General features: G+C 29.3%; 8 protein-coding genes across 8 annotated transcripts; 5 read left to right on the top strand and 3 right to left on the bottom strand.

Moving 5' to 3' along the window:
* Window positions 1-1,179: 1,179 nt before the first annotated feature.
* Window positions 1,180-3,925, top strand: BX663DRAFT_530704 (armadillo-type protein; the record flags this gene model as incomplete). Its single annotated transcript, XM_051530337.1, has 7 exons — window positions 1,180-2,047; window positions 2,133-2,206; window positions 2,303-2,734; window positions 2,816-3,073; window positions 3,136-3,609; window positions 3,679-3,753; window positions 3,851-3,925. The coding sequence occupies 7 exons, from the start codon at window positions 1,180-1,182 to the stop codon at window positions 3,923-3,925; spliced, it is 2,256 nt and encodes a 751-aa protein (XP_051383477.1).
* A 188-nt stretch (window positions 3,926-4,113) lies between these two features.
* On the top strand, window positions 4,114-5,473 carry BX663DRAFT_551219 (ClpP/crotonase-like domain-containing protein; the record flags this gene model as incomplete). The annotated part of the gene is made up of 8 exons (XM_051531265.1): window positions 4,114-4,245; window positions 4,301-4,464; window positions 4,564-4,619; window positions 4,695-4,790; window positions 4,871-4,925; window positions 5,005-5,038; window positions 5,095-5,359; window positions 5,430-5,473. 8 exons carry the CDS (start codon window positions 4,114-4,116, stop codon window positions 5,471-5,473), a joined length of 846 nt encoding a protein of 281 aa, XP_051383476.1.
* An 820-nt stretch (window positions 5,474-6,293) lies between these two features.
* On the bottom strand, window positions 6,294-8,706 carry BX663DRAFT_506647 (uncharacterized protein). The gene is made up of 6 exons (XM_051527222.1): window positions 8,599-8,706; window positions 8,141-8,536; window positions 8,034-8,082; window positions 7,864-7,959; window positions 6,950-7,720; window positions 6,294-6,864 (listed from the first exon to the last, which is right to left on the bottom strand). The coding sequence occupies exons 1-6, from the start codon at window positions 8,659-8,661 to the stop codon at window positions 6,437-6,439; spliced, it is 1,803 nt and encodes a 600-aa protein (XP_051383475.1). The 5' UTR covers window positions 8,662-8,706; the 3' UTR covers window positions 6,294-6,436.
* A 2,452-nt stretch (window positions 8,707-11,158) lies between these two features.
* On the top strand, window positions 11,159-12,240 carry BX663DRAFT_506644 (uncharacterized protein). Its single transcript, XM_051527221.1, has 5 exons — window positions 11,159-11,404; window positions 11,459-11,514; window positions 11,605-11,624; window positions 11,687-11,793; window positions 11,852-12,240. The coding sequence occupies exons 1-5, from the start codon at window positions 11,244-11,246 to the stop codon at window positions 12,039-12,041; spliced, it is 534 nt and encodes a 177-aa protein (XP_051383474.1). The 5' UTR covers window positions 11,159-11,243; the 3' UTR covers window positions 12,042-12,240.
* Window positions 12,241-12,361: 121 nt separating this feature from the next.
* Window positions 12,362-13,906, bottom strand: BX663DRAFT_506643 (uncharacterized protein). Its single transcript, XM_051527220.1, has one exon. The coding sequence runs from the start codon at window positions 13,882-13,884 to the stop codon at window positions 12,472-12,474; it is 1,413 nt and encodes a 470-aa protein (XP_051383473.1). The 5' UTR covers window positions 13,885-13,906; the 3' UTR covers window positions 12,362-12,471.
* Window positions 13,907-16,669: 2,763 nt separating this feature from the next.
* On the bottom strand, window positions 16,670-17,320 carry BX663DRAFT_506642 (60S ribosomal protein L10-A; the record flags this gene model as incomplete). The annotated part of the gene is made up of 1 exon (XM_051527219.1): window positions 16,670-17,320. One exon carries the CDS (start codon window positions 17,318-17,320, stop codon window positions 16,670-16,672), a length of 651 nt encoding a protein of 216 aa, XP_051383472.1.
* Window positions 17,321-19,304: 1,984 nt separating this feature from the next.
* Window positions 19,305-20,151, top strand: BX663DRAFT_433433 (P-loop containing nucleoside triphosphate hydrolase protein; the record flags this gene model as incomplete). The annotated part of the gene is made up of 5 exons (XM_051522991.1): window positions 19,305-19,381; window positions 19,452-19,548; window positions 19,633-19,723; window positions 19,802-19,926; window positions 20,023-20,151. The coding sequence occupies 5 exons, from the start codon at window positions 19,305-19,307 to the stop codon at window positions 20,149-20,151; spliced, it is 519 nt and encodes a 172-aa protein (XP_051383471.1).
* Window positions 20,152-20,561: 410 nt separating this feature from the next.
* BX663DRAFT_433324 (P-loop containing nucleoside triphosphate hydrolase protein) lies at window positions 20,562-21,296 on the top strand (the record flags this gene model as incomplete). The annotated part of the gene is made up of 3 exons (XM_051522987.1): window positions 20,562-20,653; window positions 20,728-21,043; window positions 21,123-21,296. 3 exons carry the CDS (start codon window positions 20,562-20,564, stop codon window positions 21,294-21,296), a joined length of 582 nt encoding a protein of 193 aa, XP_051383470.1.
* Window positions 21,297-21,902: the final 606 nt, after the last annotated feature.

Genomic DNA, 21,902 nt, shown 5'->3' with positions numbered 1-21,902 from the left:
TATATTCCAAATATAGACAAAGTTGCTCAATTTTTTTTTTTTTTTTTTTTTTTTTTTTTTTTTTTTAAAAAAGTTAATAAAGACATGTCAAATAACAATAAGATGTCCGTGCATTTTATTAAAATAATTACCCATTATGAATACAGTGTTTTGATTGGATGTTTATTTCCCCTACTTTATTTTCTTTGTGGTAGTTCTTTTAATCTAAAACGGCTTTTTTTTTCTTTAGTATACAAAGAGAAAACCGTCGCTCTTTTAGATCATTGCATATATTCAGGAACGAAAAATGTTTCATTATGAATCAAGATAATATATAAAGAACATAACTACATGAAGTTATCGTGTGAGAAGAAGAAGACTGTATTCGTTATATTACAAAAAAAAAAAAAAAAAAAAAAAAAAAAAAAAGTATACACACACGTATAAATATATAAAGTTCGTGTTCGTTTCTATCTATTATCTCGTTTTTTATTTTTCTTTCATTTTACTTTTTTTTTTTATTATTTTCTTTTCTTATATTTTTTTTTTCTATTTTGCCTTATATTTTTTTTTTAATCAACTCATTTACTAAACATTACAAAATGAATTGGGAACCTAATTTACAAGGATTAAATGAACTTTTAAATGTACTTCAAGATGCAGTTTTACCAAATAATCGAGATCAATTATTAACACAAAAAGTAATGAAAATAATATGTATATTTCATATATATATATGTATATCATAATGCCTTATTTATTATATTATAGAAACTATCAGAGTTTAATGTAATCCCTGAGTACAATTCTTATCTAATACATATACTTGTGACAATGACCAATCAAAATAATTATATTCGAGCTATTGCTGGTATCACTTTAAAGAACAATTTACTTTATAATTTTAATAAAATATCTGTTCCTGTATTAAATCATGTAAAATATACAAGTTTAAAAGCATTGGATAGTCCAGATCAAGATTCGACCGTAAGAAGAACGATTGGTTCTGTTATTTCGGCTATTATCACTCGAGATCAAGTCATAAATTGGCCTGAAGCAATTAAAGTGCTAATTGAAAAATTATACAGTTCAAATCCATTATCAGTAGAGGTAGACTTATATTCTATTTAAATAGATATATGCATGTATATATATATATATATATAGGCATAAAATCAACTAATTCATTACCATGTTTAGATGGCCCTTGATACAATTCAAAAAATATGTGAAGATAGCGCTGTAGAATTATGTGAAGCAATCGATGTTCAAGAAAATAATACCCCCTTTGTTGATTTTATTATACCTCGTTTAATATCATTTAATAATCATTCAAAACCTCATTTTCAAGTTTTTGCTATTTCATCTATAAATCATTTTGTACAACTCAGATCACCGTCATTTACTCAATATATCGAAATTTATCTTCAATCCCTGATTTCTATTGCCAACATGAGTAACATTGAGGTACGTCAAGAAACGTGTCATTCCTTTGTCATGTTACTCGAGAATTATACCAATAATCTTCTACCTTATCTAAATCAACTTATTGAATACATGATCGACTGTAATAGTTCGACTGAAAATACAAAGATAGCCCTTGAGGCCTGTGATTTTTGGCAGTTATTTATTAGTCTAGAATCCATTCAACCTTATTTAATGCCTTATTTACCGAGTGTCATACGTAGTCTTTTCAAATCACTTGCTTATACAGATGAAGATATAGCCGTCTTTGGTGAACAAGAACATGAATCCGGTCAACGTACTTTATTACTCGAGTTACGTCCAAGATCAAGTCGATATCATCATCTTCAGAGAGGAAATCACATCAATGACAATGATGATAAGAACGATGATGATGATGATGATGATCTTGATCCTGAGGATGAAGAACTCTTTTTAGAATGGACCCTTCGAAAATACAGTGCCACTTCCTTGGATGCACTTACTTGTGCCTTTAAATCAAAGGTAACGACTATCTTATTACCTATCGTCACTGAGGCCTTTTCAAGTGATGATTGGAAGGTAGTAGAAAGTGGAATCCTTGCACTAGGTGCTGCAGCAGAAGGTAAAATTCATCGTTTATTCATTTCATTTCGTTAATATTTATTTTTATTTTATTTTTATTTTATTTTTATTTTTTTATTTTTTAGGTGGGATGGATGTTATAGCGCCTGAACTTCCAAAATTATTACCTTTTCTTGTTACTAGCCTATCAAATCCAAATGTAAGCAAAAAAAAAAAAAAATGAGATGTATAACAAAAAAAAAAAGAGAGAGACTGTAATAAAAAGAACGTATTCTAATATTTATTATGTAAATAGACATACATTCGATATATTACTTGTTGGACTATCAGTAGATTTTCAGATTGGATTATTGAACAATACAATCATTCTATACAAAACCGAGAACAATTTTATGAACCAGTCTTACGTGAGCTTTTAAAGAGAATTCTTGATAGTAGTAGAAGAGTTCAGGAAGCTGCTTGTTCAGCTCTCTCAACATTAGAAGAAAAGGCAACAAAACAGGAACTTGCACCTTATTTGAAAATCATTCTTAATCACCTTTCTAGAGCATTACGATTATATAAAAATAGAAATTTACGTCTTTTATATGATACTATTGGAACCCTTGCTGAATCTGTAGGCTCTAGTTTGAATCAACCTGCTCTCATTGGCGTTCTAATGCCTCCCTTAATTTCAAAATGGAATAAATTAAATAACACAGATTCAGACCTATTTCCATTATTAGGGGTAAATATATATATATATATATGTATATAGAAAAAAGAAAATTAACTACATGAGATTAACTTTTTTTTTAATCTATTATAGTGCTTAACAGATATTGCAACATCATTAGGAAGAGGATTTTTACCATTTACAGAGCCTGTATTTACAAGATGTGTTATGTTAGTACACAAAACGATACAAAATGCTTTGAATGATAATAGTTTCGATGAATTAGATAATGAATTTATTATCATGCCTCTTGATTTATTATCAGGCATTGTACAAGGTTTAAAAAATGAAATAGAACCCTTTTTACAAAGATCTCCTTTATTACCCTTATTAGCTGTCTGTGCTCATTATGTACGTTGACCCAAAAAAAAATTATATACATGCATATACATATATAAATCCAATTTTATTAGAATTCTCGTTATGAAGTGTTATCGCCTACTTTTGCTTTGATAGGTGATTTAGCAAAGGCATGTTTTACAGCACTTATTCCTATCCTCGATAATATTATGCCTGAACTTATTCGGCAAATAAAAAATAATGACTCCACTTTTAAATCAGCTCGAAACAATGCTATTTGGGCCATTGGAGAAATAGCTTTACGTTGGGATAAGAAAGTGATGAAAGACTATGTAGAGCCTATTCTGAAATCCATTGTACCACTTATGAATCCTCCATTAGATTTAATAGAACTTCATGAAAATGCTATGAATACGATAGGAAGACTAGGGGTTCAAAATGCTGAAGTCATGATGGGATTTTTATCTCAATTTGGTCTTCAATGGCTATACAGGTCCCGCAGTATACCTGAAAATGAAGAAAAAGATAGTGCCTTTCAAGGCTTTTGTAAGATGATTCGACTCTATCCTCAAGTTTTAAACCAAATGGTAAATACTCTAAATATATACATAGATTTATGTAGATATAATTATAACGATCGTATTATTATTCAATAGGCAGTTAGGATTTTATTTGAAATTATTGCACAATGGAAAAGTCCATCAAATGAACTCGGCATATTATTTAGACAAGTAAGTGTAGATTATAAACTTGTCAAAAAAGAAAAAAAAAAGAGTATATGATATACTTGAAATAATATTTATATTTTTTTTTTAAAAAAAAAAAAAGATCATTAACGGATATCAAGGGCTTTTGACTACTGATCAATGGAATATGTTATCTTTTGGATTAAATTATCAATAATACAAATATATACACATATTTTTTTTTTAAATCTCAAAAAATCAATTTCCTTTTAAGTCTGAACTTTTTTTTTTCTCCCTCTAAAAACTATAAAATGAGGTGGTGTGCTGCTTAAAAAGTTACTTCTTTTATAAATTCACATATTTTTTTTTTCTTGGAAAAAAACTTCCCCTCCCCCCCTTTTTGAAATGACTAATCTAATTTCCAATCCAATTCCCAAACTTGAAACAATAGAAATTTGTCTATTTCCAAATGGTGTAGTCGAAATTGCTCATAATCGACCTAAACGTTACAATGCTCTTTCCCCACAATCTTATAGAGTAATAAGGATAATGATAATTAGTTATGATTACATAATAACGTATATGAGATTAGGATTGGTTGGCTGCTATAAAATGGGCAGCTGAATGTGATGCAGTTAAAGTTGCAGTATTAACAGGTAGAGGTAAATTTTATACTTCAGGGCAAGAACTACAAATGCCCAATTTAAATGAAGAAAATATTGAAGAAGAAATGAAACGTAGAAGACAAACTACAACGTAAAAAAAAAAAAAAAAAAAAAAAAAAAAAACAAAGATTTTTTTTATATATATTTCTAACGTGTGTGTGTGTGTGTGTGTGTGTGTGTGTTTTCTTAGTCATGTTGTAACTGAAATGATCAAGTTTCCCAAGCTTTTGATCGGTGCTGTGAATGGTATTTTTTTTTTTAATTGGAGTTTTAATTTTAGGGAAATAATAATTCATTTTTAAAGCGTTGTTTTATTTTCAGGGCCAAGTATTGGTTTTGGTACGACTACACTTGCATTATGTGATGTTGTTTATTCTGTTCCTGAAGCTACTTTTGGCACTCCTTTCATGAAGCTTGGTATATAAAAAAAAATAGAAGGATACAACTTCTTTTTGTTTGTTTTTTAAGGAAAAAAAAAGAAAAACTAACACATAAAGTTTTAAATGAATTAGGGTTTTGTGCTGAAGGATGCTCTTCTATTTTGTTTCCAAGGTAAATATAAATAACTTTACAAAAAAAAACTGTTATATGCGTTTGTATTTCGTCTGTTTAACAAGCTATATGTATGTAGAATTATGGGGCCTTCTAAAGCAAATGAAATGTTGGTATGTATTCATTAACATGATATATCTAGTGTGAAATAATGTTGACATGTATATAGTTGATGGGCAGAACCTTTACTGCAAAGGAACTTGTCGATTGCGGGCTTATTAGTAGACTTATTCCTGCTGAAACTTTTCGTGACACTATTTTAGATTTGGCAGGGGAAGCAGCAAAGTTTTCAACTGAGGCATTAAAAGTGACGAAAGGTTTAATTAGAGATGTGGATCGTGATGTTCTTGAACAAGTGAATCAAGCTGAGATGAAAGCATTAGGTGAACGTATGAGCAGTAGTGATTCCTTAGAAAGTATTATGAGATTTATAGGTAAATAAAAATAAAATTAAAAAAGAATGTTAAATAGAAATATATAGCATATAATTAATGTGTTGTATAGAGGAATCAGCAGCAAAAAAGGCAGCAAGAAAGGCCAAATTATAGTTATCACTTTATTCATATATATATAACACAATAAAGAAATACAATGAATCTATATTCTACTAGTATTTGCTTTACACTTATGTAATATTATAAATGTATATAAACTTGTATATAAATACGTATATGTATACATGTATACAACTATGTAGGTCTTTTTTAATCATTCACAGTCACATGCATCCTTGATTATATTATTCCTTTTCATCTCTCCCCTCCCTATAATTTACGAATATTTAAAGCAAGTAGAAATATTAAAGTGAGCTAGATAAAAAAAAAATTCCTTAAACCTTCAATGAAAATATATTAACTATGAAAATGTATTTTTCAAGCTAAATACCGTAGATAGTAATAATAACCTACCTATGTAAAATATGCAGAGTATAGGATAAACAAGCTTAAAATTATCCTTATTTGTGAAGAGAATAGCTCAATTTTGTGTCCTGACCCTTTTCATTTTACTACTAACTAGAGTAATCAAATGAGGTAAAGAAACAGGAAATCTGATAAACTTGATATCCATAAAGTAACTATGTATTTATTAAACATGTCACATAGTTTATATTTGTGATTATTCCACAAGCAACAAGCAAAGATGAGTCATACTCAATGAATACATATATAATTTCAAAAGAACTTTTCAAGCCAAATATAAATGAAGTCAACATAAGATAAAATAAGAAAAAGAATAGTGGATTTTATTGAGTAAATCTATTAATATGTCTAAGGATAGCTTTGTTAAATATTGTTAAGTTAATTAAATAATTGTTTTTTTTTGTTTTTTGTTTTTGTCTTTTTTGTCTTTTTTTTTTTTTGTTTTTTGTTTTGTCTTTTTTGTCCTTTTTTTTTGTCTTTTTTGTCCTTTTTTTGTCTTTTTTGTCCTTTTTTATTTTTTTGCCGTTTTAATAATTATTATAAAAATATTTAAAATATAATAGCCCTAGAATTAAAGTTCAATTTCTTACATTATACTACTATTTGACAATCAAGAGAAGGTACTGGTTTCCGCTTGATTAGTACTCTTTGAGTACACAGATTTTGTTGCTTATTTTCAGTTCTTCTATTGGGAGAGTCGATGAGTGCTTTTTGAGAACAGACATTTTGTCGCTTATTTTCAGTTCTTATTTTAGAAGGGTCTATTCGTATTTTTTGAGAACAAATACTTTGTAGTTTATCTTCAGTTCTTATTTTAGGAGAGTCCATTAGTACATCTTGTGAATAGATACTTTGTCGCTCATCTTCAGAATTTATTTTAGGAGAGTCTATTGATACATCTTGAGAATACATACTTTGTCGCTCATCTTCAGAATTTATGTTAGGAGAGTCCATTAGTATATCTTGAGAAGACATACTTTGTTGTCTATTTTCAGTTCTTATTATGGGAGAGCTTACAACTACGAAAAGAAAGAAAGAAAAAAAAAAGGGGGGAGGGGAGGTTAAATAGGTTGATTTAGAATTTTTCATAAATGTATCATTTACCAGGAAAATATTTTAAATAAAGATTAAATGTTTGTAAAGCATTCTTCACTATATAGGCACAATGTTCAAATTTAGTCTTGTATTTAATATCAACTTCAATATGGTAATAACGATGACCAATTGTCGTTCTATTGCAGTGAAAACATAGAGTTAAACCGATATCTGCGTTGTAGATGTTATCTAAAGGGTAAGTATGGAGCATCTTATCACATTCATGGCAACGAAGACATTGAAAATGCCAGTAGAGATCTTTATATTTAAAGCATTCTCCTACACAAGTCTGATGGCATTCTCTACACCGAATATTAGGAATAGCATCCGGATGGCATTCTTCAATGGGTTCTACATGTCTAAAAACAAACCAAGCTTCATTCAAGAAATCATTGAGGAATTTTCCATTGCGACCATCTCTTTTAGCTAATCGAACTGAGCCTTTGAGTCCAATATGAATGATGATCTTTGTAAAGAGGAGAGTTTCAGTAACGGAAGTGTAAATGTCATCAGTCATTTCAATGCTCTGATAGCCTCTTCTTCTTTGAGAATCCAAGATATGAGTGAAAAGGTTATGAAGCTTCTTGCAAAGCAGAGTTGATTCTCTGTCAAGAGGCAAAGGTTCTCTATATTCTTCAATATAGCGTCGAGCAAGTACTTTCGTAGCAGTAAATAAAGCCGACAAGTGGGATACAAAAAAGTTTGCCATTCGCGTGCCTTTAGTATAATCACCTACTGAAAAGCCTAATAGCATATCTGTAATGGCATTAGTAATATTTTCTAATAAAAAAAATAAAAAAAAAAGTTAATTGTATATCTATCTATATATAATTTCAATATTTTTTTTTTTTTTTTTTTTTTTTTTTTTTTTTTTTTTTTTTTTTTTTTTTTTTTTTTTTTTTTTTTTTTTTTTTTTTTTTTACTTTCAAAAGTTGATAAATCAGTCCAAATTTTAAAAATTCTCCTTTGATGTACTTTTTCGAAATGACAACGTTGTTGCTTATTCATTTTATTGAGATCTAAGTTATAAAGAAGAATTTATTAAGTAACTTTTTTTTTCCTCTCTTCACTTTTTATCTTTTCTTTTCCTTACCCAGTATATCATCATCTTTAAATGCTTCACCTAGTTTTACACTCCATGACTAAAATAAAAAGTTAGACATTATATATATATATATGTGTGTGTGTGTATGGTATTACTTTATTAATCATATAGCATTCAGGATGCCATCTCTCGTTTACATCATCCTTGGTGACGTTAATAACTTGATGACAAATTGGGTGTTCACAGCCAACACATTTAGAGGCTTCTTCAAGCAAATAATGATATTCACAATAAATTTTATTATCAAACTCCATATATGTTTTATTGGAAGGAATCACATCAGAGCAGACACAGCAACGAAAGTGTTCCGAATGAAATTGCTTGCCAGCAGCTTCAACATAAGAGCCTTTTATGATGTTATCACATTCATGACAGATAATATATTGATGTTTAGAATCAATATCTTGGGAAGGAGCTTTTTGAATTTCTTCTTGGGATTCAAGAGAGGAAGTGTCCTCTATAACAGATTCCTCTATAACAGATTCATTCTTCTATAAAGAAAGAAAGAAAAATTAAAACAAAATAGTTTTTTTTTGTTTTATTTAATAGTTACATTATCTAGGATTGAAGTCCTATCTTCATTCGAACACAGTTCAGAAGGGGAAGCAGGAGTCATAGTTCGTTGATTAGTAGATAATAAGCTTGCAATAATTGACTTAAGTTTAGCCATTATATAAAAAAATAAAAAAAAATAAAATAAAATAAAAATTAGGTCGTATATTCTCTAATTTTCTATGGTCTTTATATACGAAAATTTGTAGAAAGGAATGTTACAAGTACAACTGGAAGAGTTTAATTGAAATTTGAAGGAATGAAGTCAAAACGTCAATTTTATTTAATGATTTTAAGGCAGCACTGACGATTTGTTTTTTTTTTTTTTTTTTTTTTAAAAAAAAAAGGTTCATACGATAGTGGAATTAAAAACTTGACAAGATGAATGTTTAAGGTTTTATTTGAAAATATCTAAATTCCTGCTGAAAATAAAAAAAAAAAAAAAGACGATCGTCATTCATTTGAAAATAGTTATTATTGTATTTCGTAGTTAGTTATTTGTTGTCTCATTTAATAGTCTGTAGTATTAAACTATAGCAGCTGACATAAAGCATTTACACAACACACTGCAGAATTTGATTTTGCTGTAATTTTTTTTTTTTATTAACCATGACAAAGGCTTTTAATAATGATGAAGTTTATATCATCGACAAAAATTTACTTTAACATACATATTTTTGAATAAGTCAAATAGGAAATCCAACTATTTTGAATTCACTATTTTCAGCCATCTTGCTTTTTGGCCTATTATGACCGACTATAAGACAATACTGTACTATATACAAGTGAATGATCATTAGTTAAAAATAGATCTCAGAGATTAATATGTCTTTATAATAATTCATAAATAGCTGATTTTTCATCATTGTAGTTTTGATATTACTGAAATATGTTGTATAGCCCCTTAATATTTTTCTCTTGACGTTGTATTTAATTTTACGAGAACGAAAAAAAAAATAAAATAAAATAAAAAAAAATAGAGTAATTCCAAATTTGGTGGTGCAATGCAAACGTTAGTCTATTCGTAAATCACATATTTATTATATCGTTTTGCACGTTGATCCAATATCCGGTCGTGTTTACGTTTTTTTTTTTTTTTTTTTTTTTTTTTTTTTTTTTTTTTTTTTTTTTTTTTTTTTTTTGCAGACATACGCATTAAATTCATACTTACTCAAAAAGAGAGAAAAAAGAAAGACTCGAGATACCTACTTACTTTTCTCTACTTTTGAACTTTTAAATATATCTATGCACTAGTGGAGAATAGGTAAACATGCACTAATTTATATACAAATATAAGGTCCATAATAGCTTCTTTTTTTTTTAAAAAAATTAAATTTAGTTACATGACTCTTGATCATTGTAAAGCAAAATAGAATAAAAGCTATTTATAAGTTTTATCCAGTTAATGTCATTGTTACTGTAGATCCCTGTCTACAACAAGGATTTAAAAAAAAAATATTCTATGACAGAGTCATGTTAACCTTTTTAACACCATGATTGAAATAGCTTGCTTATGAATTGTATATATTTTCTAGCATAACATGTTTTAACAAGAATTTATTTTTTTATTACAAGTCGGACCATGAAGCATATATATTTAAGCGTACATCTTTTATTTAGCTACAAATAACCCCTTATCCTTTCTTTTATAATATAGTTATATATAATAGGTATGTATGCTAATGTTGATGTTCAATTTTATTTTGTTCACAATCATCATTTAAAATTTTAAGCTTAAGCAAAGTATTTGTGCCTGAAAAAAAAAACTATTCCATGTGGCGAATTATGTTTAGAATATCTTTATCAAAAAGCTTGATCCATTTATTTCTTGTTATTTTTTATTCTTATTCTTATTTTATTAATCCAAGCTAATGTATGAGCGTTAGTCTGTAATAGCATTATTATATTAAAGACTCCATTCTAATATCACCATTTGAAACAAAAAAAATGCTTTTAAAATTCAGATATTTTACACAAGAGAGAACAGTAACAGAATACATACCAGCTTTCTTTCAATAACTGGAATGATTATTTATTATCAGAAATAAAGATAAAACAATCAATCACGACTTTCATTTTAAATAATGAATAATATTAAAAAAAAGAAAGAAACAAAAAAAGAGAATATATAATAGAGTATTTTAAAATATAGTAAATTGACATTATTATTATGTCGATCTTTATCAAACATTTCTTTTTTTTTTTTAAAAAAAAACAATAAAATGGCTATTATTAGAGTTGCACAGCCGAAAAATCATTTTATTTTATTTTTTTAAAAGCTAAAGCGCTTTTATTGATTTTTGAGGGAAATTAAAACAAAAAAAAAGGCATATATTTGAACAAATAGTTTAAAGGAGGTATTGATTCGAGACGATATGTTAGTATGTTTGACAGACATGAAAGCCTATAAAATATTACAGTCATTCTTTATTTTTATATCTCCTCTTTTCTTTTTCTTTTTCTTTTATTCTTTTTCTCCGCCCCCCTCCCTCCCCCTTACACAAAGGTTTCTTTTATCTTCTTTTGTCTCCCCATTTATTTATAAAACCACCAATTGAACCTTTTTTTCTTTTTTTCGTCTTCTTTTTTTTTTACTTTTACTTTTACTTTTATTATTCTTTTTGTTTTTCTTTTTTTTAAAAAAAAATGAAGTTTATAGTGTTAAGTTCTTTGGCTGGTTTAGCTGCTGTTTCAGCTCAGAATGCTGTTAACAATACTGTTGCTACAACTACTGTACCTATTTTAACTACATCTACCATTGCTGCTGCTGCTGTACCTACTGGAAACGTCTGTGCTGTTCAGAGCACGTAAGTAAAAATCGTTGGTTTATTTGTTATCAAAATTAATGTAATATGTATTAGCTTTGAATTGTGTTTGCAAAATGAAGATAATTATATAAAAACTTGTCAGGATCAAGGTAATTTTCTCGAAAATAAAATTATTGTATCTTTAATGTAACACAATGTATTTACTTCTTTATCTCTATTATTAAAAAAAAAAAAAAAAGATTTTGCATGTTTGTGTAGAGTAAGTATATGTCGTCGTCCTACTACTACTTCTTAATACTGAAATGAATATATATTTTATAGTGGAATAAGGAGAAATTAACATGTTGGAATAATTGTCCTAATGCGGATGGCTATGGTGCTCAACAAGCACTTGTTCAAAACTATTGTTCAATGCCTGGAGCCAATGTGTACGTTAAATAATAGACTGATTTATATAGATGATTAACATTATATATATATATATAGATCTATTACTCCATGGACGAGCAGTGTAGCAGCTACTTCTACTCCAATTGTACAAAGTAGCGCTGTTTCTACTTCTACAACTTCTGCCAACTCAACACCTACTAACAAAACTTCAAGTGCATCAATTTTAATGTTGAGCCAAGGTGCGCTTGCTATTGTCGGTGTTGTTGCTACATATATGCTTTTCTAAATATAGCATGTTTAAACTATTATTATAATAACTTGCATAGTTCGAATAAGCAATTATGTGTACTCTGATTATATTGTTAACTTTATATTCCTTTTTTTTAGTTCATATACATATAAATATATATATCTTTTTTTTTTTGGTCGTCTATAATAAATTTATGTAATAAATACAGGCTTTATGAATGTTGTATTCAATGAAATTCTATAATACTTATAAACGAAACTTCTAAATTTAGAATTTATTTTTAATACAGCCTTTATATTTTGACTTTTTTTATTGAAAGGAGTTGTATAAAACTATTAAAATACAATGCATATAAACTCCTATTGATTTTATAATATACATTTCAACTTGTAAAAAAAAAGAAAAAAAAAAGGTATAATGCTTTATTCAATCATAAATTATAAATATATTCATATATGTATTCTAATTACACTCTCAACTTCTTTTTCATACCTTTCCAGAAAGCATGATGTTCTTTATGTTCACTAGTTTCACTTGTATTCCAGTTTGTATCAATCTTTCTTTGTATATAATCATAGTCACTCGGCCTCCATACATCAAGGTCATCAATTTCTTTTGAAATGGAAAGCTTTTCTTGTAATTGATTTGTAAACTCTTTATAATAGGCTTCATCAGATAATTGAATATCTATTTCATCATAACTAATTGAATTGGTTTCATTCATATTCATGGGCAAGTGAGTACCTGAAGCTTTAGATATCTCTGATAAAATAGATCCAGATCCAGACCGATAACTCTCGAGAGGAATAGGTGGAAGTGGCATAGAAGGTGGAGGGGAGGCAGGAGGTAAGACATTTCCTTTCCAAAAAGAAATGTAGGATCGTCTATAGAATTTATTTTCATTTTCAGAAAGGTAAGAAGATCTAGCAGAATAAATTGGAGATTGATTTGCTGAAGAAGGGTTACTATGAATGGTATATGAATGTTGTAATTCTTGAATTCGACTCTCTTTCTGTGACAATTTATCAAAGAGCGTTTGCACTTTTGTATCAATATATAACGCTTGTGATCTACTCTCCTCTTGCACTCTTTCGGCCATCTTTTCAAGTTCGTCCAAGGTATAATCATAAGAAGATAATTGCTCCTTTATATCAATTAGATCCGTTTCATATCTAGACCTTAAAGGTGCAAGCTCATTCATTTCGCTAGAGAGCCCCTGAATGTCTTTATGTACTTTCTCCATTGATACTACTAAATCTTGATTTGGTTGGGTATATTCTTCAATTTGATGTGAAAGACAGTGGATTAATTCATCTTGTAGTTTTAATAGGTGTGATTGTGTCTTGTTTTGAGATTCAAGATCTTGTAGTTTCTTTATTGATCCTGTGTATAGTTCCTCAAGTTCAGTGATTCGTTTTTTAAGCGCTTCCTTGTCTGTATCCATCATAATAGCCGACTCGGTCATCTCAAGAGGATTATTATCCTCTCTTTCTTCTTTTTCTTCTTCTTCATTCATTAATATTTCCTTCTCCGCTAAGGGTGGAGAAGTAGGTGACTGCTCTAACATGATTGTAGTAGGAACAATTGAACCCATTGGTACTACTCGAGGTTTGCTTTTAGAAGAAGGTAACGATTTGTTAATAGTAAATCCCTGACCTATGACACTTGTTCGTCTAACCTGTTGAGAAATAGAATCAGTTCGAGATTTTCCTGCATCTTCAATTGAAGATGGCGCTATTGTTACTACTTCTTGTTGAAAATTTTTATTCAATACAGACACAACTCCTAAACTTTTTATGCGTTGTAATTCTTTGTCGACATTTCGTTGTTGATTTATTGTACTATGTGGCCTTTTAAGCCATCTTTCATCAAATTCCATAATAAAATAAAATAAAATAAAATAAATAAATAAATAAAAAAGAAAGAAAGAAAGGGAAGAGGGGAAATTTTGCTACACATGTAAAAATTTAATAAATTTACACAATCATTTTAAAAAAGGAAAGTGCGCAATATTAAAGTTCGATATGTATATAATGTCATTTGATCCTAAAATGAAGTCGAATCACATTTATAGACTTCCATTTATATATTTTTGCTTATTGCTTAGTAATCGCCATAAAGGGCATAATGATTTTAGGTATATAAAGTGATAGCTTCTCTCCCTTTGTCTTTTTCTTTTACAGACATTCAAAAAAAAAATATGCAAACCTTTCTTTTTATTTTATTTTTTTAAAAAAGTATTTCTGCTACTGCAAGGCATATGTGTGTAGCTTAAAGATAAATCATCAAACATTGTTTCAAAATTACTAAATATATCTTTCAAAAAAAAAAAAAAAAATAGCAAGACATAATCGAACCCAAAACAGATAACAGTTTGACTTTAACTTTATATAAAAATGTATACATGTACCAAACTGCATCTTGCTTGATGAGTCAAGGAATACAGTCTTACCATTCTCAAATGATCAAAATTTATATTCATATACATATTTATTTGTATAATCAGTTTCGAACTTTTCAGTGCTCAATTTAGTCAGACATATATCTGTCTGATTATCTGTTTAAGAATAATTTGGTCCAGAATGTTGAAGGCTTTGAAGAGGAAGTTTATTTAAGCATGTTTTAAGAAAGCGCCATCAAAAATATCAAGTTTTTTTTTGTAAACTTGCTTGTAATTTGCTGATCTGAGTTACGAATACTGGTATCAATAAGCCAAACTTAGTCCTATCCATGATGAAGTCTGTGTAATGTTTAGAGTATAATTTGAAGGAAAAAAAAAAGAAATTTCAAAATGTAGTAGATGAACGCTATTTCGACATTATTGGCAGGATAAGGAAAGGTCGGAAGACCATCAAGTGAATTAATCGTCAAAGTGTTCTAGTGATAGGGATGAGACCCTTATTATGTTGTAAGAAAGCAAGGAGCGTATCAATGGTAAAACACATACTGAGGCCAGTGGATAAACTGAAGGAGTACTTTATGATATGAGTGAGGTTAACATGTAGAGAGAACATTAATAAAAAGAAGGACAAGGAACTTTTACTACTCTAAAATAGAAATTGTTTATTGCATAATTATATATAATACTTGCTACCTATTTTTATCCATATATTCAACACTTTTCTTTTCCTTTTCTTTTTTTTTTTTTTTTTTTTTTTTTTGGTTTGAGGTTTTAGTAAGAAGACATAAAGTACTAATTTTTAACGCGATTATCTGTAAGAGGGCATTTCTTCCTTATTTGAGCTTTACAATGACTGACTCGGCATAATAATTTAGCCTACAACGCAATTTATTCATAGACTTGATTCTCAAACTTTTACAGTTCTACATTACAACCTTTCAATGTTTAAGTCATACATGATGCTGCCTTAAGCCATAGGAAAGATAAGAAGAGCTCAAACTTATTAACCAACCTTTCAGCTCCCAGGACTGGGCACAAGCAATTAATAAGTAAGGTAGCGCTGGCACATACACACATACACACACACTCTCTCTCTCTATTTGTTGTATAATTGATTGAATATGTTGTCAATTTTGTTACTGTGATTATTGATGAAACTAACCAAACTGATTTTTCATTCAGAAGTAACAATATTAGGTATAAATATACAAGGTCAGAATATGTATATTATAATCTACTTTTGTCATTAAAATAGTTAGATCTCATTACTTCTTCTATAATTATAATTATCATTGTAACTTACTCACAGAAAGACAAAAGTACTTCAATGATTTTTATAACTATGGTTTATCATCATTCATGTTTTTCCTTATGACGCCTTTCTTTAATAAAGGCTATTTTAACATGCCACAATGCATTTTTTATATATATGTATATATCTTTAATTGGAAACTATCATAACAAGAGCCGCTTAATGAGATTCAGCTCAGTAAAATACTATGGGAGATACACAAATCGATGTTCTTCAGCATATAAATATATACTCCAATCTTGGTTAAGCATAACATAGGAGCATTATCTACGATAAGATAGTACACCATCTCTCCTTCATTTCTGAATACCTATTCATTTCATTCAAAGTAATAGTCTGTAACATCATCTTTCCTATACAACTCAGCCCTAATTCAAAAATTGTCTCTACTTTCAATTCATCCATTTCTGTGTATGCACATCATTTATTTATTTAACATAAAAAAAAAGAAAAAAAAAAAGGACGGATTGAAAGAATAATTGCAAATCAATTATTTAATGTACATTTTTACATTTTAGAACTATAAATTCATTCTCATTCATTAAACCCCTAATTTTATAATAAACAATCGAATATCAATTTCAGTATTCCTTGTTGTTAATTAATCACCAATGTCTACATCTCTTGTTGTACTTGTGATGATCTGTTAAGGAGGAGACTAACATTTTCTACTTGATCATCAAAACATCTTTTATCTTGTTCAAAGAATAATAAAAATCAGATAAATAAACCATTTTATGGATAAAACTTGTCCAAATAACATTTTCTTCTTAAAGAGAGAAAAAAAAATAAGCCCCTAGCATCATTTACATTTATAATTGTTGATGAAAATAGAATTCCTAAAAATAAAACACACACACATTCACACACATTCATTGAACTCAAAACCATTTACAATAAATATATAAATATATAAAAAACTGATCCGTAATTTTATTGGAAATTCGTTACTTAAGCTCTGGAAGCCTCCTTGAAGTAATCAGCAAGACGACCCTTTTGAGGAACAAACTTGACATAACAACCATCGGGTCTAAGCTTACCAGCAGCACGGGCTTCAACGTATTCTTCACGAGAGAGAGGAGTGAAACCCCACTTCTTGGAGACAATGATCTTTTGTTGACCAGGGAACTTGTACTTGCAACGTCTCAAAGCTTCAATGACAACAGCCTTGTTAGAATCCTTGGTACGAACAGAGAAGATGATTTGACCAATGTTGACACGAGCAACGAGACCATTAGGCTTACCGAAGGCACCACGCATACCAGTTTGCAATCTATCAGCACCAGCACAAGACAACATCTTATTGATACGGGTGACGTGGTAGGGGTGAACACGAATACGCATGTGGAAGGAATCCTTACCGGCAGTCTTGGCAATGTACTTGTTAGCACAGATACGACCTGCTTCAAGAGCTTCAGCAGACAATTGTTCGTATTCGTTGGAGACCAAGTGGACACAAAGAGGGAAATCGTCAACGGATGCCTTCTTACGACCTAAATCGTAGATTCTAAGCTTGGCATCGGGAACACCACGACAGTATCTGGATTTAGGATAAGGCTTGTTTTTACAGTAACGATAACAACGAGCGGGACGGCGACCCATGTTGACTTTCCTATATACAATTCATTGTAAAGAAGAAAAAAAAAATTGTCAGTTTTTGGCTGATTCTCTTCTAATTCAGTGAAATGTCCACAATAAATAAGCTTCCTCTCCACACCCTCATCCTTTTTTTTTATATATAAAAAAAATCGAATCTATCTTTTAATCCATCCATTGATTATTTATCCATTTTTTTTTTCAATCGATCCATCTTTTATATCTAATAAACATATGTATATCCCTAAAGCCTTTTTATGTATCCATTCTATATATCTAATATGCCACTCACCAAAGTACAAGAAAAAGAGAGGAGGTTCTCCTGCTTGTTGGCTTACGCTCTCCTTACATTATTCCCGAAAATTTACAAAAAAAAAAAAAAAAAAAAAAAGAGTCGGCGTTTAAATATGCCCAGATTTTTTATGCTTTCTTGTTAAAACCTATACAAGTCGATCAACTGACATGTAGTAGTAGATGAGTTTACTACTACTTTTAATTATTATAATAATTATAAAAGGAACTTTCTTTTTTTTTCTGTTATAGAGACTTCACGACAAGAAGATTTAGTATATATCAGCTTTTTTTAAGAATCAAAATTTTTAACTTAATTATTTATATCACAACTTACTTTTTGGAAAAATAATTCTTTAAAACCTTTGGTGAAGGCAAACTAAAGATATTACAAAGTTTAATGGGAATCAAAAAAAAAACTATATTTGTATATTTAGACCAAGATAAAGTTCAGGGATATACAAATATACATATATGAAAGTGTCTTTCTAATAAGGTACAAATACATTATTCAACCTATGAATAGTGGCAGTAAACCTATTCCCTCTTCAATATAGAAAGAGAGAGAGAGAGAGAGAGAGAGAGAGATAACAACTTTTTTTCCATTCAACTTCCAAGCTTTAAACAGAGTTTATCCTTTATTATTCTCTTCTTTGAATAATAAGATGAGTTGGTCAGAAGAACATGCTATCTTTAAGTTAATTTTTTATATGAATAATTAATAACAATGAACATTTCATGTCATTAAAAAATAAAATAAAATAAAATAAAATAATTCCGGACCGGACTTCTATTGTTGAAAAAAAAAAGGGAAAATTGAATACAACGTAGCATTGTTCAAGCAGGAATTGTATAGAAAGCCTACTTTTCAAGATGAGCTATCACAGATCACCTTATAATAGACATAAAAGGAGATCAGAATACATTCCAGAAGAAAGGTACGATGTCGATGGTACTTTGATTAAGAATGAAGCAGCTATAAAGAAAAAAATATGGAATCTAAAAAACATTGTAAGATTCAATCAAATTATAAGTGTAAAAGAACAGTATTAGTCAAACGTTTATGTATATATATATAGATCTCTAATGAGGAAAAATACAGAGAAGCTCTTAAGGAGGCTCAAAAATTTTTAAAAACAAAGAGAAATGATGACAATTTAAGATTTTATGATTTGGACTCTGATCATCCATGGACTGATGAATCTGATGATTTATTCTTTTCCAGAAAACACAATGGCTTTGCCTCCTGGTATATACCCAAAGGGACACCCATTTATTTTGAATTTGAAGGTCTTTATTATATAAAATGTGTTTTCCCCCCTTTTTTTTTATTTGTGTGTGTGTGTGTGAGAGAGAGAGAATAGAGCATCCGTTTCTAAATAATGTAAATTAAATTATAGGCTTCTATCTTAAACTGAAAGAAAGTGTGTTTAAAGGAAAAGAGAAAGCGACCGAAAAGGCAAGCAAGATGCATCTTATTCGGGAAGAAGGAGAACTGATTCGACACACACTCATCTTGTTCCATGACTTTCAAAGAAAAAAGAGAGAGAATTTGAAAAAGAATATAGAGGAGACTAAGGCTGCATTACCTGTGACTCCTTACGCAGACACTATTGTGCAGACCTTAAGAGAACATCGTGTATTGCTTATTGCTGGTGATACTGGATGCGGTAAAAGTACACAAGTTCCTCAAATTTTAATGAATGCTGGCTTTAATAAGATTGCATGTACTCAGCCACGCCGTATTGCATGCTCATCCCTTGCAAGGCGTGTAAGGTAAATACCCATTTATAATACTCTATCGTTTTGATAATATTCATATTAAAAAAAAAAAAAAAAAAAAAAGTTATGAAACAATGAATGAATATGGGTCTGAAATTGCATATCAAGTTCGATTTGAAGGAACGAAAACGAATAGAACTAGAATATTATTTTTGACTGAAGTAAGATCAGTTGTGTAGAGTGAGGGAAGAGGAAAAAAAAAAGAATTTACATACTAAAGCCCATCTCGAATTCATCTATAATAGGGCCTTCTTTTGCGACAGTATGCATCAGATAATCTACTTTCCATGTATAATGTAATTGTGGTAGATGAGGTTCATGAGCGTCATATGATGGGTATATATATATATAAAGAGAGAAGTTAGCGTCTACTAAACATAATAACTATATACATACATACATATATATATATAGGTGATTTCTTATTGGCACTTTTAAAAAAGACATTGGCAGAAAGAAAGGATCTCTATGTTGTCTTGATGAGTGCTACAATTAATGCTGAACTTTTTGCGCAATATTTTGATGCACCAACACTTATTGTAAGAGGAAAGGAGTGTGTGTGTGAGAGAGAGAAAGAAAGATACCTTATTTAACGAGAAAAAAAAAGTAGGATTTCTAACTTATAATACCTTTAGATACCTGGTAAAATGTATAGTGTCAAGATTCATTATTGGCCACAAGAAGAAGAAGATAAAAATCTTGTAGATGAAGCAGCATATCGAAAACGACAATCAGAGACTGTTAAGGTACTGTTGCTATTTTAAACGTATATTCACATGACACTAACTTGATAAGCTTAGAGATCTATCGTAAGTCGATCACAAGCCATCAAACCAGGTAAAAAAAAAAAAAAAAAAATTGAATGATAATTGATTCAATACATATTATCTCACATTATTTACAGATCCATATTTGAAGGTGTTGGAATATATTGATCAATCAGTTCCAGTTGAAGAAAGAGGCGATCTCCTTATATTCATGTCCGGAATTAATGAGGTATATAAATATAAATATATACATATTTCTATCGAATATTTAATTTTAATACTTTATATAGATTACTACATTAGCAGAGGAACTAACAGATTATGCTCACAAAACAAAGTAATATATATATATTTGTATACTCGACCGTTTTTAATTAACTATGCTTTATAGAAAATGGATAATTCTTATGCTTCATTCATCTTTAACAATAGAAGAACAAGAAAAAGTGTTTGCTTCACCACCAGAAGGAGTCCGCAAATGTATTATAAGTTCAAACATGTAATATACATATATATATATGCTAGATTTTTTTTTCTTTACTGGTTTTTTAATTATCTATATTTTGGATATAGTGCTGAAACGAGTATTACGATAGATGGGATTCGCTTTATTATTGATTCAGGCAAAGTAAAGGAAATGCATCATGAACCAGATTCAAGGTTGAGTCGTTTATCAGAATTTTGGATATCAAAGGCCAGTGCCAAACAAAGGACAGGTCGTGCAGGAAGAACGGGACCAGGAGAGTGTTTTAGATTTTATTCCGAAAATGAATTTAATCATTTCCATGATTTTGCAATCCCAGAAATCCAAAGAGAAACGTTAGATCCCCTTTTACTTCAAATTAAATCTATGAAATTCGGTAATCCACGAGACTTTGATTATATCGAGGTATACTATATAAATATATATAACTATATATATTATATCTTTCTAAATTGCCTTTTTTTTTTGTTTTGTTTTCTTTTAGTCACCTTCTATGGACTTTATCAATTCATCTATGGACTTTTTATATAACTTGGGGGCTATTGATTCTACAGAAAACTTGCTAGATCTGGGCTCTGTCTTATCTAAACTTCCAGTAGATGCAACAGTTGGAAAAATGTTGATCTTGGGTGTGGTAAGTCTGCTAAGATATATATAAATATCTGAATAAATAATAAGCAATATTCTATTCTCTTTCTAGATTTTTAATGTGATAGATCCAATTTTGACTATAGCTGCGGGTATGAGTGTTCAATCACCTTTTACAAGAGCTACACAAAACAGTAATAGAGATTATTTAAAGGTTTTTTTTATTATTATTACTATTGCACAAAAAAGTAATCATTTTAATTTAATTCTAATGGAAATCCATAAATAGAATAGAGAAGAATTTTATTCAAAGGATGGTGATCCTTTTACTATGCTTAATCTATGGAGGAAATGGCTTGAAATCAAGGGCAGTAAGGTACTTTATATGTTTTTTTTTCTTTTTTTTTTAAAAAAAAAAGAGAGAGAAAGAGAGAGAAAAAGAAAACCTACTTTATTTACTATTATATATATAGACCTCTTCTCGTAAATGGTGTAAACAACATATGATAGAGGAACATAGATTATATGAAGTAAGGCTCGAAATAAATAAATAAATAACGATTACTTAATTATATAATAGATTGCAAAAATGAAAAGACAATTTGAAAAAGTGCTTCATGATTTTCAACCTGATTTACTAGAGTCTATGTCTCGGATGGATGACGATCACGAAGAA

Source organism: Cokeromyces recurvatus (genome assembly GCF_025118155.1).
Source record: "Cokeromyces recurvatus strain NRRL 2243 chromosome Unknown BX663scaffold_10, whole genome shotgun sequence".
In the NCBI taxonomy this organism is placed as follows: Eukaryota; Fungi; Mucoromycota; class Mucoromycetes; order Mucorales; family Mucoraceae; genus Cokeromyces; species Cokeromyces recurvatus.
Note: the sequence above shows the minus strand (reverse complement) of the source record. Positions and strands in the feature narration are given on the sequence as shown.